Source organism: Xenopus tropicalis, chromosome 2 (assembly GCF_000004195.4).
Source record: "Xenopus tropicalis strain Nigerian chromosome 2, UCB_Xtro_10.0, whole genome shotgun sequence".
Taxonomy (NCBI): Eukaryota; Metazoa; Chordata; class Amphibia; order Anura; family Pipidae; genus Xenopus; species Xenopus tropicalis.
This window is the reverse complement of record NC_030678.2, coordinates 51,058,533-51,074,896: the sequence shown is the minus strand read 5'-3', so window position 1 is coordinate 51,074,896 and position 16,364 is coordinate 51,058,533. Positions and strand designations below refer to the sequence as shown.

At 37.2% G+C, this 16,364-nt stretch overlaps 1 protein-coding gene across 1 annotated transcript; it reads left to right on the top strand.

The window, feature by feature from the left end:
- The first annotated feature begins 13,336 nt into the window (after positions 1-13,336).
- LOC105946314 (olfactory receptor class A-like protein 1) lies at positions 13,337-14,311 on the top strand. The gene has a single exon (XM_031896207.1). The coding sequence runs from the start codon at positions 13,337-13,339 to the stop codon at positions 14,309-14,311; it is 975 nt and encodes a 324-aa protein (XP_031752067.1).
- The last annotated feature ends 2,053 nt before the right edge of the window (positions 14,312-16,364 follow it).

Below are 16,364 nucleotides of genomic sequence, written 5' to 3'. Positions count from 1 at the left end.
GAACATGGATACTGCCAGATTTTTCAGAAATAAAGGGGTTCATCTGCTCGACACGCTGTTTTGTGTGTTTTAATTGCATAGAGCACTTTGCTCTGTACATGAACTTAGAATGTATTACTTCATACACAAACCAGTATGACACATGGAAGGGCTTATTGTGCAGACAGGGCTGTCACACACCTGTCTCTGCTAAAAGGTAATGTTTGTGAAAGACAAACTGTATATGCTAACATAACTGCTATACATGCATATATGCAGATACACCTGGTCCCAATAATTAAAGAGGAGCTCCAGCTTCCAAACCAAAAAAAAAGAGCCCTGCACAACACAGAAACAACTAATATACCCATTACTGTAATCTGTTCCTCCAAAAAGTATGAATAAATATATGCTGAAATCTGGTTGTACCACATTTCTTCTATTTTTGCATCATTTGAAATTCTGGTGGGGGCAGACTGATGTTACACATTGTAACAAAGTTGCAACATGCAGGAACTACATAACCCACAATACATTGCACTGTCAATTCCTTATTGACATCATGTGTGCAGGAAATTGTGGGGTTTGGAAGACGCAGGCCAAAGGCAGGGTGAGGACAGTCGACTACTGTTACATTCCAGATCAGCAGATTAGCAGGATAACAAAGCACCAGGCTTAGGTAACTGTTTCAAACCATATCACATTAAAAAGCATGAAAAAGCTGCATATTTTTAACTGATGTATATTGAAAATGTGCTTGAATTTTTTTTTTTTAAGCTTAAGTTGTATTTGGGTGGAGTTCCACATTAAGCATTAGTATGGATTACTTGTTACATAATGATGTAGAGCTTTATCATCCCAAATATTGTGGTTAATTAAACCCAAAATGCACACAAAATGTTTTTAGGGCTATTTATCAGAAGTTGGTACATCTGAGCTAAAACACATTTGAAGTAATACCTCTATGTTTGAAGGGGCAAGGTGCAAAAACAAAGACAAGACACCATGTTTTCCCGATATGCACCTTGCCACACTGTCAGAGTTTACTGGCACAGGTACTTGGTCAGTGTCGGACTGGGACCCCAGGGGCCCACCAAAAAACCTTAGACCAAAGGCCCACTCTCCAAACTATTTTTCCTCCTTTCCTCACAAGTCCTCTTTATTCTCCCAGTTTCTTTTATTTACATGCTAACATCTATATATTCTTCCCTCTATTTGTCCTCTTTGTTCCCATTCAGAAATAGGGAATGACCATGAAACAGGCCAAATGGTCAGGAGCAGGAGGGCCCACTTACACCTGGGCCCACCGGGAGTTTTCCTGGTATCCTGGTGGGCCAGTCCAAGACTGTACTTGGTCCCCACAATAAATAGAATAGAATATATCTTTATTGTCATTGTCACATAGTAAACAACGAGATTTTAAAATAGCAACAACTCAAAGCAGTGGCATAATAATAGAAAATATCATTCTACTGCTTCATATTCAAAGCCATAATTGCTCTTGGATAAAAACTGTCTCTCAAACGATTAGTTTTGGCAAGACCTGTGCTTTTAAGATTAATTCAGCACTTTCTGTGTTCAGCAGAAATGTATTTATGAAAGAAAGGCCTCAACCAAAGCGATAACTTGCACGTAATTAAAGCATGTAAGTAGTGTGCAGCGGTGGACTCAGGGTCCAAAGGAAGGGCTCCTAACAAATAGACTGCAGTCTAGGACTGTGTTGGGTAAATGAGCAATAAGCAGTGTGATATTGCAACCCTTTTCACTTGTATCTGACACTAGTATAGGACTGCATCTATGTCTGCAGCCTATTTGTTCCACCGGGGTTTGGTTTATGGCTCCTTGTCTGCCTACAATCAGCATTCAGTGGAAGCCTTTTGAAGATCCTGCACATTGCTTGAGCAAATAGGTTTTTGTGTGAGCTACATGTTTCTGTAATATTAGACTTAAATTGTCAATTCCATTAATTCAGCTAATGGTTTTGAATCTTGGTCTGTCTGACCCTATTCTTGTATTTCCCCTACTCATTCTGTCCCTTAGGGGAAGATTTATCAATGTTCATGTTGATAAATCTTGAACTAAAAAAACTCAAATTTGGTTCAAAAACTTGAATGTGTGGCATTTATAAAGTGCAAAAAACGTGAAAACTCAAATGTAAAAATTTGCCATCTAAAAGCTTGCGAGTTTCTATAGAAGTCAATGGGAGTTCTAGGCAACGTCAAGCCAAATTTTTCAATATGAGATATTCGGTTTTTTTTCGAGTTTGTAAATTCGAGGTATCCCAGTTTTTATTAATAAAAAAGCAAGCATTTGATATGCGAGTTTATTTGATTTAGAAAAATAAACTCAAATTTACATACTCAAAAACTGATAGCACATTAGTGTATCACCCCACCTGCTGACCTTTGTTAAACCTTCTGTTTCCTTAGGCATTACAATACTGATGAAATCAAAGTGCATTCACTCTTCCATGAGTGAGCAGCTCTCCCTCTGACTGCTTTTGACCAGTGGCAAATCCCTCTTAGTAGCTGTTTGTCTTCTATGAAGGGGAAGTTCGCTACACATAGCCAGTCTATTTCACTTGATACAGAGTAATTATTTTTGGCAGTGTGCCCAGAAAGGATCTGCTATTAAAGGAATAGTTTACATTTAAACTAACTTTTAGTATGGTGTAGAGTAGACAATGATATTTTGAGACAACTTGTAATTGGTTTTCATTTTTTATTATTATTTATTTATTTATTTTGTTTCTCGGTTATGTCACATTTTATTCAGCAGGCATGAAGGCATATCACATAGCACTTTTAAAAAAATTAAAAATAGACAAGGCATCTAAATATTGGTTTGTTTGTACCCAAAGTGGTAGTCATTGTATTTTAAGAGCGGCTGATAAGGTCTGTAAAATATTTTAGTCTAAATACAAAAAAATGTATAAATGCTGGTGTCAAATACCATTGTAAAAAGGTCTGCAGTTGTCCTTACACACAAATACAATTATATATCAAGCACATATGAGTGTCACATACATTTGGCACTAATGTTTTTATACTCAAGGCAAAAGAGAATAACTCACATACAGTAATAGAACTCTGCAGGGAAAAGACCAGAAAAGACCAGCAATATGTATATTAGAATGTCAAGCTGTTCAGATATATTGTTGTACTGTAAGGTGAACTAATACCCATATTATTCCTTATATATATATTCCTTATATATATATATATATATATATATATATATATATATATTCAAACAAAATTGGCCACTCCACACAGGACTTGTGAAAACACACCATAATTTACTAGATGTATAATAAGACTGACGTTTCGGCCGCTCCTGCAGCCTTTCTCAAAGTTATAAAAAAGAGGAAAGAACAAACTTAAATACTAAGTGTGGCGGGAAACACAGATCAGTGACGTTAGTGCATGACGTGTAACATACATGACACACAAGAGTAAAACACACGTTAGGGAAAAAATAAATACACCAAAAAGGTTAAACATAATCATAAAAGAGCATATCACCATATTTCCATTGCACTGAAAAAATGTAATCAAATGGAATATAGTAAAGATAACTTAAATAACTGCTGTCTTGTGAATTACTTTGTTAAGATAAGCGTGGCTGGGCATATGTTAAGTAGCAGTTGATTCAGTTTGTTAATGAAAGAACACCATGTTATAATAAGTATCCACTAATTATATATTATATATTATGTTATACCATATGTAACATAAGGTTGTAACATATAAAAATGACTCAAAAGTTAGTTATGAAAATGCGAGGTAATTCATAATCGTTAACTCAATAGGATTACCGTTCCCTGCAAATTAAATTACGGTGTTTTTTTCACAAGTCCTATATGGAGCGACCCATTTTGTTCGATTACCTAAGAATTACTTTGAGGACAGCACCCAGGCATTAAGAGACAGTTTATTGTGAGTGCCGACCTGTTTGAACTACTATATACTGTATATACATATATGTGTTTGAGTTTTTTTGCTTTGGCCAGATATCTCCTGTATCTCCACAGTGCTACTCCCTTATTCTATGGCTCAGATGGCCCCTGCTAACACTCCCCCTTACCTTTCCATAGTTCCATATTTATTTGTCATATGTTTCCATTTTCCTATAATTGTGAAATGTTTTTCCTCCTTTTTTCTTTTATATCTGTGATCAGCATCGCCACTGTAAAACCCAATAAAAAGTATTCTGCAACAAAGTTTTCTTTTGTTCTATTTTGTTTTTTCTAAACAAGACTAACACTTAAAATGATGCCGTTAAGTAAAAAATGTATTCACTTAATTGGTACATAAGCCAGAACATTGCTGCTTGTCAGAACATCTGCATAACAGATTTCTGCACAGTAGATCCCATTCCTTTGCAGACTCTACACTGCATTACATAGGTTGAAGCCAGCAAACTTACAATTAAATGTAAATATCTCTGGAGGGCATGGCATGGCTTGCCTTGCACGCTGTATGGTCACGTGAGAGAAGAGCTCTGGGACAAAATACCAGTACGGACACCTGTAACAGAAAATAAAAATGGGGAATCCACAAAAATAGAGGGCGGAGAAACACAGACAAGCAGAGAAGTGGCAATCATCGGCACATGCAGAGAAACCGGATTGTCTCTTTTCCAAGATGGCGCCAATAACCAAGAGAGCAGAGAGTGATGCAGACACACACCACAATGCATCGGATCAGTGAAGCAGAGGAAGAGCCAGATATCCACACTTACCTCACTAATCTCCCATCCAAAGCAGATATAAAGGATATGCTACACAAAGTGACAGCCACCATTGAAGAAGAGCTGCAAGAGATAAAGAAAGACTTTATAATGCTAGCAGGAAGAATGGAGAACCTGGAAGCAAACCAGAGTAAGCTGATTGCTAATCAAAAATCACTCAATAACACAATCCAGACACATAATCTGCTAATATCAGAAGACAGAGACAACTAGAGGACCAAGAAAAAAAGAAGTAGAAGGAATAATATCAGAGGTAGAGGGGTCCTGGAAACAATAAAACATTATGACATAAAGACTGTGCTACTGCAAATCTTTAACAACATACTCAACAGGGAGCCTACAACCAATATAGTCATTGAAAGGGCCAAAAGCAGCACCACTGAATGCTCCCAGGGACATCCTTTGCTGTTTGAACAGCTTTGCCTTAAAAGAGGAAATTCAGCAAAAGGCTAAGGACATCAACAGTCTTACATATGAAGAAGCTACAATCAAACTGTTCCAGGACATATCAAGAACTACATTAATCAACTCTCAGACATCCTTAGGGAAAAGAACATCCGGTACAGATTGGGATTCCCCTTAATAGCCAACAAAGAAGGAACACAGGCAGTGATCCGGTCCCCCAAAGATACTGATCTTTTCATACAGAAACTACAACTTCAACGTGTTGATCTACCTTGATGGCAGACAGTGGAAGCAGCACCACCCGATCTGGACTTTACAACTCAGGCAGAGTGGAACCAAGTCTACACTCCAAAGAGAACACCTCGCACACCAAGGAATAGGCCTACAAATATGAGACCAACCTGAACCAATGAGACACTTTGCAAACCAAGAAACAAGCCAAATCAAAGAATGTACACAAATTGAAAGACCTCATTGGTCATATATATAGTTAAGATATAGAACAGAACTCGCAAAACCTAAAAGGAAAAAAAAGGGAAAGACAAGAAACCGCTATAAAAGAAAATCAAACAGACGATTCTGTAAGATCTATATAACTTGATAAAGTTTATAAGTTCATTGAATGTTTGTTTCACTTCCCTACTTTTTGAACCTTGTTTTAAAGATAATGGCATCATTTGAATGTCAAATTGTGAGTTACAATGTCAACGGTTTGAATGAACCGACCAAGAGAGCCCATATAATGCATGAGTGCAAAAAAGGCAAAGATTGTCTTGAAACAAGAGACTCATTTAAAAGAGAATCATACACCAGCGCTCAATACAATACATTTTCCCCAAATATTTTACAGTAAGAAAAAAAGCCACTGGGGTAATGACCTCGATCCACAAAGATTTACCCTTTAAACTATCTGACAAATTAACAGACATACTGTAAATAGCAGATACGTGGTGGTAAAAGGAAAAATGGCAAACCTAAAGATAACAATAGGCAATAGGCCCCCATTCAAGGGCAAATCCAATTTCTTTGTAAATTTTTGAGAGTTTTGGAAGATTTCCATGAAGGGCTCCTAATAATGGGCGGTGACCTCAATCTAGAACTAAGCCCAATACTAGACACTTTAATAGTGATGGGCGAAATGTTTCGGCAGGCATGGATTCGCAGCAAATTTCCACGTTTCGCCATTGGCGGATTGTTCCGCAAAACGGATGAACAAATTCGCAGCGGAAAAATACGACGAAATAATAGCCGCAGGTAACAAAAGAATAGCCATGCGACAAAATAATAGCCGTGGGCAACAAAAGAATAGCCGATTTTAGACAATTTTTTTTGCCGCAGGACATTTTCGCCATTTCGTGAATTTTTCACCGTTTCGTGGATCACTACACTTTAAATAGTAAAAGCGTAATTTCATACAAGAATCTAAAAAACTCTCAAAAGTCATTTAGCGCTGTGGTTACTAGATATATGGAGAGTACTTTACCCTAAAAGTAAAGACTACACACACTATTCCAAAACCCAAAAGATGTACTCACGTATAGATTACATATTTATTAACCAAAAATGGCTACACTTATTTAATAAGGCAGACATGGGAAACAGTATCGAGTCAGACCATGCCCCTGTATCGACAAGCTTTACAATACCCCAAGTAATAGCACAAGAATTCAATTGGAAGTTTAATGACTCCTTATTGCATAAAAGCAAAAATTCTAAATATGATTAAACAAATCATAGATGAGAACAACTCAGTGAGTATATTACCTGTGGGAGACAAAGAAATGTGTTCTGAGAGGCCAACTAATCACACTATGTAGCAAACTGAAAAAAGAGAGAGAAGGAAAAGTAAATGAAATAGTGAGAGAGATTTGCAAACAAGCCCACAAAGCTAGTATTGAACAAGCAACTTACACAGAGCTAGAAGCTAAATGTCTCCAACTCAAAGCCTTGCTAGATCAATACACCTATAAAGCCTTCATAGAACTAAACAAAAATATTACGAGCTAGGAGACAAATGCAATAAGCACTTTGCAAATATCCTTAAAAAAATACAACTGCTGTCACATGTCCAGTCCATAAAGGACATTAACCAAAAAAATTTACATTTCAAAATTACTACCAAAGCTTATATAAGCTTGAAAATCCCAATCATGGCAAAGATTCATTGGAAAAGATGAAGACATTTATTAAAGAAGCCCACATAGTCTCTCTAACACCAGAACAGAGAACCATACTAGACCAGCCCTTTCAAACACGAGAGATAATAGAAACAATTGACACGTTTCCAGTGGATAAAAGCCTGTTCCCTTATGATTATAGCACACTATATTATAAAGTATACAAGAAAGAACTTGCCCCAATACTCACTACATAATTCAATTCAATAGATGCTCAAAATAGATTCTACTTCCAAGCAAAAGAAGCCCACATAGTAGTCATCCCTAAACAAGGGAAAGACACCCAACTACCTGCCAGCTACAGACTGATTTCATTAATAAATGTAGACTTAAAGATCTACGCAAAAATACTTGCCAATAGGGTGGGAAAAATTTAAGATTGAAATACAATCAACTCATACTGCCAAAAGAAAAGGGAGGACTTACCTTGCCAGATGCCGAGACATACTGAACTGCAATACACTTATCCCGAATTCAAGCTTGGTACTCGAGGTCCCAAGATCTGGGTCGACCTAGAAAATATGGTTTCCAATATATCATTAAAAAATTATCTTTGGGCTAAGGCAGAATTAATACCCAAAACAATTAAAAACCACCCCCTAACAGGGGCCTCGTACCAAGAGTAGTCAAAAATACAAGTTGGCCCCCACCCCATGTAGCCTCCAGCCCCTGGAACAAAATCCGGCTCTACTTTCTAAGGCCCGCCCCACTAGAATCACAGACTTTATAGCAAATAACAAGGTTAGCAGAAGTTAACAGAAGTCCAAAAAAGATGGAGGTGACATCCAAGGGATACTTGGAACTACCACCAAATATACCATTTTATACAAATGAACCAGAGCTTAGAATGGGGCAGACCTTTAACCAAATGGGAGAATATACTGGAAGCCCCCAAACCAATAGAAAAAACAATTTCTACTCTATACAAGCTACTGATAAATAGAGTAGAAACCCCCAAGAGAAACTGTTGCACCAACTGGGAAAAACTATTGGGTATAGAAATACCAGACAGAGTGTGGGAGAGGATATTTACAGGTATACACAAATCATCAAGAGCAGTGAAAGTTAAAGAGATGAATTTTAAATTGGCCACTAGATACTCCCACCAAGCTGAAACAGATGTATAAGAACAGCTCTGACTCGTGCTGGAGATGTGAGAACAGACCAGGGAACCACACCCATATTTGGTACTCTTGCCCTCAAATGAAAACCTACTGGTCAAAAATTTTAGAAACAATAGCAAAAATAACAATCAAAGAAAGCGAAATAGCCACTATTTTACTAAACTTAATTCCAGGAAAAAATAGTGTAATAGTGGACGTTACCCAACAATTCTTGAATACGGCTAGAATTCCAAGACATTGGAAATTAAAAAAAACCCCAACATACTTAGAATGGGTATACTTGGTAGAAGAATATCTAAATATCTAAATAATAAGATAAAGGAAAAAAAAAATAATAATAAAACAAAAGTGATCTCTGGTTGGTGCTGGTGGTGAACTAATAGGATCAGCACACCAGTCCCCAACACAGCTAGACTAATAGCACTGGGCTCTATAAATTACAGTAGCAAAGTAAAAAAAACAAATAAAAAAAATGATGTGAATGTGTGGTTGGTGCTTAGTTCACTACTATGAGCAGCACACCTGTCTCCAACACACACAGACGGAGCTGCAGTACACAATGAAAAGAAGACTAGTGTAACAGTAATCAGAAAATAAAAGCAGTCCTTACAAAACTGTCCCTCAAACCCCTGCACAGCTCTCTCCCTATGCTAACTCCTCAAGCACACACAGGCAGAATGTAAAATGGCTGCTGGGCTTCGGTTTATATATGGAAGGGAGTGGTCCAGGGGGGGGAGTGGTCCGGGAGGGGTGGTCCAGGAGGGAGAGCTGCCTGATTGGCTGCCATGTATCTGCTGGCTCTGGGGTGAGAGGTCAAAATTTGGCGCTAGCTAAGGCGAACCCAAATTGCGAACATCGCGAAAAGTTCGCGAACTTGCGAACACCCGATGTTCACGCGAATTAGTTCGCCGGCGAACAGTTCGCTACATCTCTATTGTAGAACATCACTGGCCTACTGGCCTAAAGGAAAAAATGTAAAGGAGCTCTGAACAGATTAAAGATTGTTCCTGCACCTGTGATCTACTGCAGCACTTGGACCAGGCGTTAATAGGGTAACCTTGCAACATAAGCAGCACTAACACTGGTTGTGCAGCTCAGTCCCATGCCTGCTAGCCTGAATAAGCAGTTTATACAAGCCCTGAAAAAAATAGGAAGCTTAAAGATTTGTCCTGCACCTGTGATCTACTCCAGCAATTAGTAAAATAAGCAATGATAGTGCACGGATGGCAATCAAAGAACACACATAAATAATAAAGTAAGGAGGACAAGTTAAAAGAATCATAAAAATGAGTAGCACAGAGCTTTATTAGTTCTACAGTAGAGGAGGTTTGTAATGTCTTGGATAAAAGGAAAAAGCAGCACTGTGATAAGTGAGGGGAAAGAGAAAGCTGAGAACTCTGACTCTGCAGCATTACATAGGGGCATCAGTATAAGCTGGTGATTTTGTGTAGTTGTGCTTCTAGATTGTCTGTCATGCAAATAAGATCCACCCTGCAAGCCTGTTTTGTTTTTCTAAACAAGACTAACACCTAAAATTATACATCTTTTTTTGTGTGTAAAACACACACATATCTGTAGTTGGTTTACTAATAAATATTTGATTCTGTACCTTATTAGTGGCAATCAGTATAGCTGTATTCTTAGTATTATGGAATTATTACTATATTTAGAATATGCCAACATATTCAACAGAGTAAATGAAAGACATACAAAAACAACCAAAAGTTATAGGTGAAAGAATGATGACTTTCTGTTCCACCTTATCATGTCAAGTAATGTAATTAACATCCTGTCTATTTAGAAAGTTTTCTACATATTGCCAGTTTGTTTTATCAACATTTTCCATTGTTGTGTCAGTGAGATATTCCATTATACCTATATATATTATCCTGTCCACAAAATCTGTTTCAGTTACAGAAATTATAGCCTTCTTTTTCCAATTGCTTTTCAAACACCTAAAAATATTTTACTGATTAAATGCTGGAAAGCATTATATATGCCAGGAAGTATATCTTCTAAAACATACATGAGCAGGTCCCATGCAGTTGCATTTCTGGGGCTGCTGCCCCTCCCCCACCCCAAAATGTACACCTGTCCCAAGGATTATTTATGAAGGTCTTTCTTTTTATCCTGGGTAGGTTAGAGACAAGGTCAAAACATAACAAGTAGAGTTCCTGTATCACATTTCCAGCATGCTGCAAAAGCTAAACCCAGGTAGAACCTGGAAAGAAAGGCTAGTGTATAATATCATCCTGAGGAACTTTTTTATTACCACACATATTGGTGTTTTCCAGACTCTTTCCCATGTCTCAGAATTGATTTGATGCTGTTTTACTGTTCCCAGTGCACCATGTACTTAGGTAGGTTATTATATAAAGTTGTAGAAATTAGTATTGTAAAAGAAAATATAAAACTGGAAACCAGAATGCATGGACTGGGTTGCCACATTGCAGAACTGACATTTTACTAATTTACTCAAGTTTACCTCATTTTTTCATTTGCAAGTAATCTAAAAGGATTTTACTTACAGGCGCAAATGTGTTCAGTCATACATTAACATAGTATATTCATAAAGATTGCTAATATACAGCACATTACAGATTGTTAGTATGAATTAATTAATTCCTAGTGGGATTAAGTAATACAATTCACCTATAAGTACAGGGGAAATGCCAGAGTAATATGAAATGATCTTGCTAGCGTGACTGCAGGTATGTTTTATGTGGTCAGATTTTTATGAAGATATTCAGTCAGTTTCATTATTGTTATATTAACTAGACTATTTTAACCAGAATATTACTCTGGGGTAATATCCTCTGAGTTTAGAATGCTGCCTACAGAATTTTTTTGAGCAAAGGTGTTGAAGAAATAAATGTGTCACAGGTGATATTTTTCTGATATGTGCTGTATGTATTCTATCTTTTTATAGAAAGAGATATGGACTTTTTGAAGAGAAGAAAATAATAATGGCAAATACAGATTTAGATGCTTTTCAACAATCAAAAGTAATTATATGTTTGAGGTTCCAGGTACATATACATGGGCCAGTTTTGTCTTATACCAGTAAAGGGTTGTTACCTAGTTTTTGTGGGAAAAGACTTGGAGGGTGAGTCAAGAAAATAATCTCTCGGTAATGAAGGTTAACTTGCCTTTCAGAGCAGTTTGCAGTAACATAGTAAGTTAGGTTGAAAAAAGACGTACGTCCATCACGTTCAACCATAATGACTATATATAACCTGCCTAACTTCTAGTTGATCCAGAGGAAGGCAAAAAACCCCATCTGAAGCCTCTCTAATTTGCCGCAGAGGGGAAAAAAATTCCTTCCTGACTCCAAGATGGCAATCGGACCAGTCCCTGGATCAACTTGTACTGAGAACTATCTTCCATAACCCTGTATTCCCTCACTTGTACTGAGAGCTATCTCCCATAACCCTGTATTCCCTCACTTGCTAAGAAGCCATCCAGCCCCTTCTTAATATATAATGTATCAGCCAGCATAACTGATTCAGGGAGGGAATTCCACAACTTCACAGCTCTCACAAAAATCCTTTCTGAATGTTTAAACGGAACCTCCCTTCTTCTAAACGGAGTGGGTGCCCTCGTGTCTGTTGGAAGGACCTGCTGGTAAATAAGGCATTAGAGAGGTTATTATATGATCCCCTTATATATTTAAACATAGTTATGTCACCTCTTAAGCGCCTCTTCTTCAGTGTAAACAGACCCAACTTGGCCAGTCTTTCTTCATAACTGAGACTTTCCATACCCTTTACCAGCTTAGTTGCCCTTCTCTGGACCCTCTCTAATTCATATTCTAGATGGGGCCTTACCAGTGCTCTGTAAAGGGAAAGAATAACCCCCTCCTCCCGTGAATCTATACCCCTTTTAATACAGCTCAAAACCTTGTTTGCCCTTGCAGCTGCTGCCTGGCATTGCTTGCTACAGCCAAGTTTATTATCTACAAGGACTCCAAGGTCCTTCTCCATTATGGATTTGCCTAGTGCAGTCCCATTAAGGGTATAAGTGGCTGCATATTTTTACATCCCAGGTGCATGACCTTACATTTATCCTCATTAAATCTCATCTGCCACTTAGCCGCCCAGATTGCCAGCTGGTCAAGATCCTGCTGCAAGGAGTAAAACAGAGTTGGGAAGCACTAAAGCTATATAGTATATCTACAATTTTGATAGTATTTGTATCTGCAATACAAGGTGGAAACAACTGCAAACCACTTCCAATAGAGCTCTGAAAAAAAGCTTTAACGTTGCTTTAGCTAAAACATCAGTCTATTTTACAACAGAATCAAGTTTGTGGTCAAAAGTACATTATAGTATCATTTGCGGCCTAGTCATTCAAACTTGAGATTCAGTTACGAAGAACTGTGGCAAAAAAATCAGATCTTAAACTTGCAAGATTTTTCAATGGAAAAAAATCTTAAAAATACAAATGAAAATTTTCAGCAGCTAAACCTGACTAACTTCTACATAAATCAGTGGGGAGTGTATTTTCAACATTCAAGCTATTTTATTTATTGTTCAAGTTTATTTTAAGCAGTCAAATTTGTGAAAATGAATGAAACAATGTTATTTATATTTGTAATCATTATGATAAAGTGTGCAGCAAATCAAGGCATTCCGATTTTTCCAGCTCAAGTATTTTTCTAAATATATGAAAAAAAATTGAATCTTTTTTTCCATTATTGAATTTTGAAAAATCTCACAGTCCCCTTGTGTGCTATGGCACGTAATACAAATGTATTTACTTCCCTTTTACTTCTCTTGCAGATTGCTGACAACTATCTGGCAGAGAGGACTAGCTTATCTGGTCGTTAAGCTGGTCGTTTATTATATGTTCACAAGCTTATATGGGATAAACGTCATACAGGAACCACATAAAGTCTTAATGAATATACTTCTTTATGTCAAAGCAGTTGGCTTCTTTCTTTTGGCAGCAACTGGAATTCCAGGCAACATGTATATTTTGGTCAAGTTTGCAATAATCAAAGTAACAGAAAAGAAGCTCTTGCCAACTAACTCCATCCTGATGGTTTTGGCATTCATGAACCTGCTTATTGTTTTTTCCCGTATCAACCTCCAATTTCTCAATGCCATTGGAGTAGAAAATTTCCTGGATGACTCAAAGTGCAAATTCTTTGTCTACACCTATAGAGTAGGCAGAGCTATGTCCATTTGCACCACCAGTTTGCTCAGCTGTTATCAGTGTATTATCATTGCTCCACAAACTAGGTTGTGGGCATATCTGAAGCAGAAGGCAATGCAGAATGTATTCTTCATAACTACAGCCATCCTAATAGCCAACCTCATACTCTACCCCAGTAGCATTATTTATGCTATAGCCAAAAACAATTCTACAACTTCACCATATACTCTGCGTTTAGTTTACTGTGACATGGACTATCTGACATATGAAACTTACATAATTAATGGGGCAATTTTTGCCTCTAGGGATTTCCTCTTTGTTGGGCTTATGACTGTTGCAAGCATTTATATTGTTTATGTTTTGTTTTGTCATGAGAAATCTATAAAAGGCAAAAGGAGCACAGACAGACTTCCTGGAAAATCAGTTGAATACAAGGCTTCAAGAGCTGTTGTTATGTTAGTTATTCTTTATGTAATATTGTTTGGATTTGACAACTCCATGTGGATCTATACACTGACACTCTCCAATGTGACTCCTGATATGAATGATGCCAGGATTGTGCTGGCCTGCTCCTACTCTGCACTGAGCCCTATCGTTATAATTGCCACTAACCCCAAATTACAGCAGATGTTAACATTTTTAAAGAGAAGAAAATTTGTTTTATGTTATGGCAGTGCTGAAGAAAAAGACATTCGAGTAAACTGTATTGACAAATAGTAGTTATTTGAATTAAGGCTGTACATTTAAATGCAAACTCTGTTTTGATATTTATAAACACTGTACCTTACTGTACCACACTGAATATTGCGTAAATATGTAGAAAACGTTGAATGACATTTTCAAACTCAGCATACCTATGTACATGGATACTGCCAGATTTTCCAGCACACTGTTCTGGGTTTTATAAGTTATGGTGAGATCTTTGGGTTTTTTTATTACATATTTTCTTTGATACTAATGATAAAATTGTCCCATTTAGCTTCGGTGAAAAAAATTTGAATATACTGTACTTCTAGCACAACTGATTTATTGTTTTTCATTTTCTATGATTTGCTTGCTACTTTATGATAATTACATGGCATCTCACAAGGAGCTCAAGATTTCAGGTACTTGTGCTACCATAAAATACCCCAACTTTACCCAGTATGACACTATTTCTCCTAGGTGTGAGCCAGTGCGTATGTTGGTGGTCAGGGTGTTGTGCAACTGTAACTCACAATAAATATGGGCGCCAGTGGTTCTTGAACTTAAACAGGAACTTATTTATTTAACAGATCCACATAGGAGTATTAACAGACATCAGTACAGGTCTCTTGCATATCACAGGTCAGGCTTGTGCCCACAGTACTTGGTCACAATGACTATATCCCCACAGGATGACAATGGGTTACTCCCAGCTTTCAGGTTATACTTCTCCCCAGTGGAATTTTCGTATCCGAATGATTGGAAATGGCGTAAAAACCATTCTGACTTTGAAATTCAATGCATGATTTTGGAAGCTTTCCATAGGACTCAATGGCACTCTACAGCTCCAACCTGGCCAAAAGAAAGTCACCATTGAAAGAATTCTAAAATGCTCGTAGTCGTTGCGACAAATACAATTTTGTTGCGGAAATTAACGCAAACCTCAAAAAAGTCGCGTCAGTACGAAAAGTTCTAAAAATTAGAAAAAATAAGAATTTTTCTCACTCAGTCGTGCTTCAATGAATGGGCCCCGTAATCTCTCTGAAAATATAGTCTGCAACTCTGAATGCTATAAGGGGAACATTATCTATTGTTTTGTGTATTGCTGTAAGAAAAGGTAAACAAGCCCTTTAAAGGGTTTGGACACCTTTGAGTTAACATTGAGCATGATGTAGAGAGTGATATTCTGAGACAATTTGCAATTGGTCTTTATTTTTTATTATTTGTGATATTTTTAATTATTTTACTTTTTGTTGTGCCTATAGGATGGCAATATCTGTCTTATGTTAACATTCACATAGCAGTTGTGATAATATATTATTTTATTTATGTATTATCTGGGTGACCTTTCTGGAGAGTTCTCCAGTTTGAAATGTCAGCAGTTAATGAAAGACTGGAATATAAATAGGAGAGGGTATGAAAAGAAAGAAAAGTAATAAAAAGTAATAGTAACAATAACATTTTAGCCTCACAGTGCAAATAATTAAGACGGCAAATAATTAAAAAAAATATACTGTACAAAATAAATAATGAAGATCAACTGAAAAGTTGCTCATAATTGATCATTTTATAACATACTAAAAGTTAATTTAAAGGTAAACCACCCCTTTAAAAAGAATCACACACTAGATAAAGTTTGGGAGCCATATGTTCTGTTCCCACAGGGTGATGCCCCCTGGTGTAAGCCCTCTTGATACACCTGTGAAGCATATCATACTGCATGCACATATGCAACCACACCCCAACTGTGCCTGAGGCACATCCTTCTCCTGCCTACACCCAGAGAAATGCCAACAGTGGATCAATCAAGGACTGTCAAAAGCAAAGCAATGATTTCAGGCAGGCTTGCCAAGAGAAAGCAAAATCCAAAGAAAAGTCTATTCTGGCAATCATTGCAAGGCAAGCGAAAGGCTAAATAAGGCCAGGTCACCCAGATAATAAATAAATAAAATAATATATTATCACAACTGATATGTGAATGTTAACATAAGACATATATTGCCATGAAATCAGACATATTAGGGTTGATTCACTTTTTTGCGTTAAAATAGAGTATTACCGCGTATTACGCGCAACCGGATGCGTT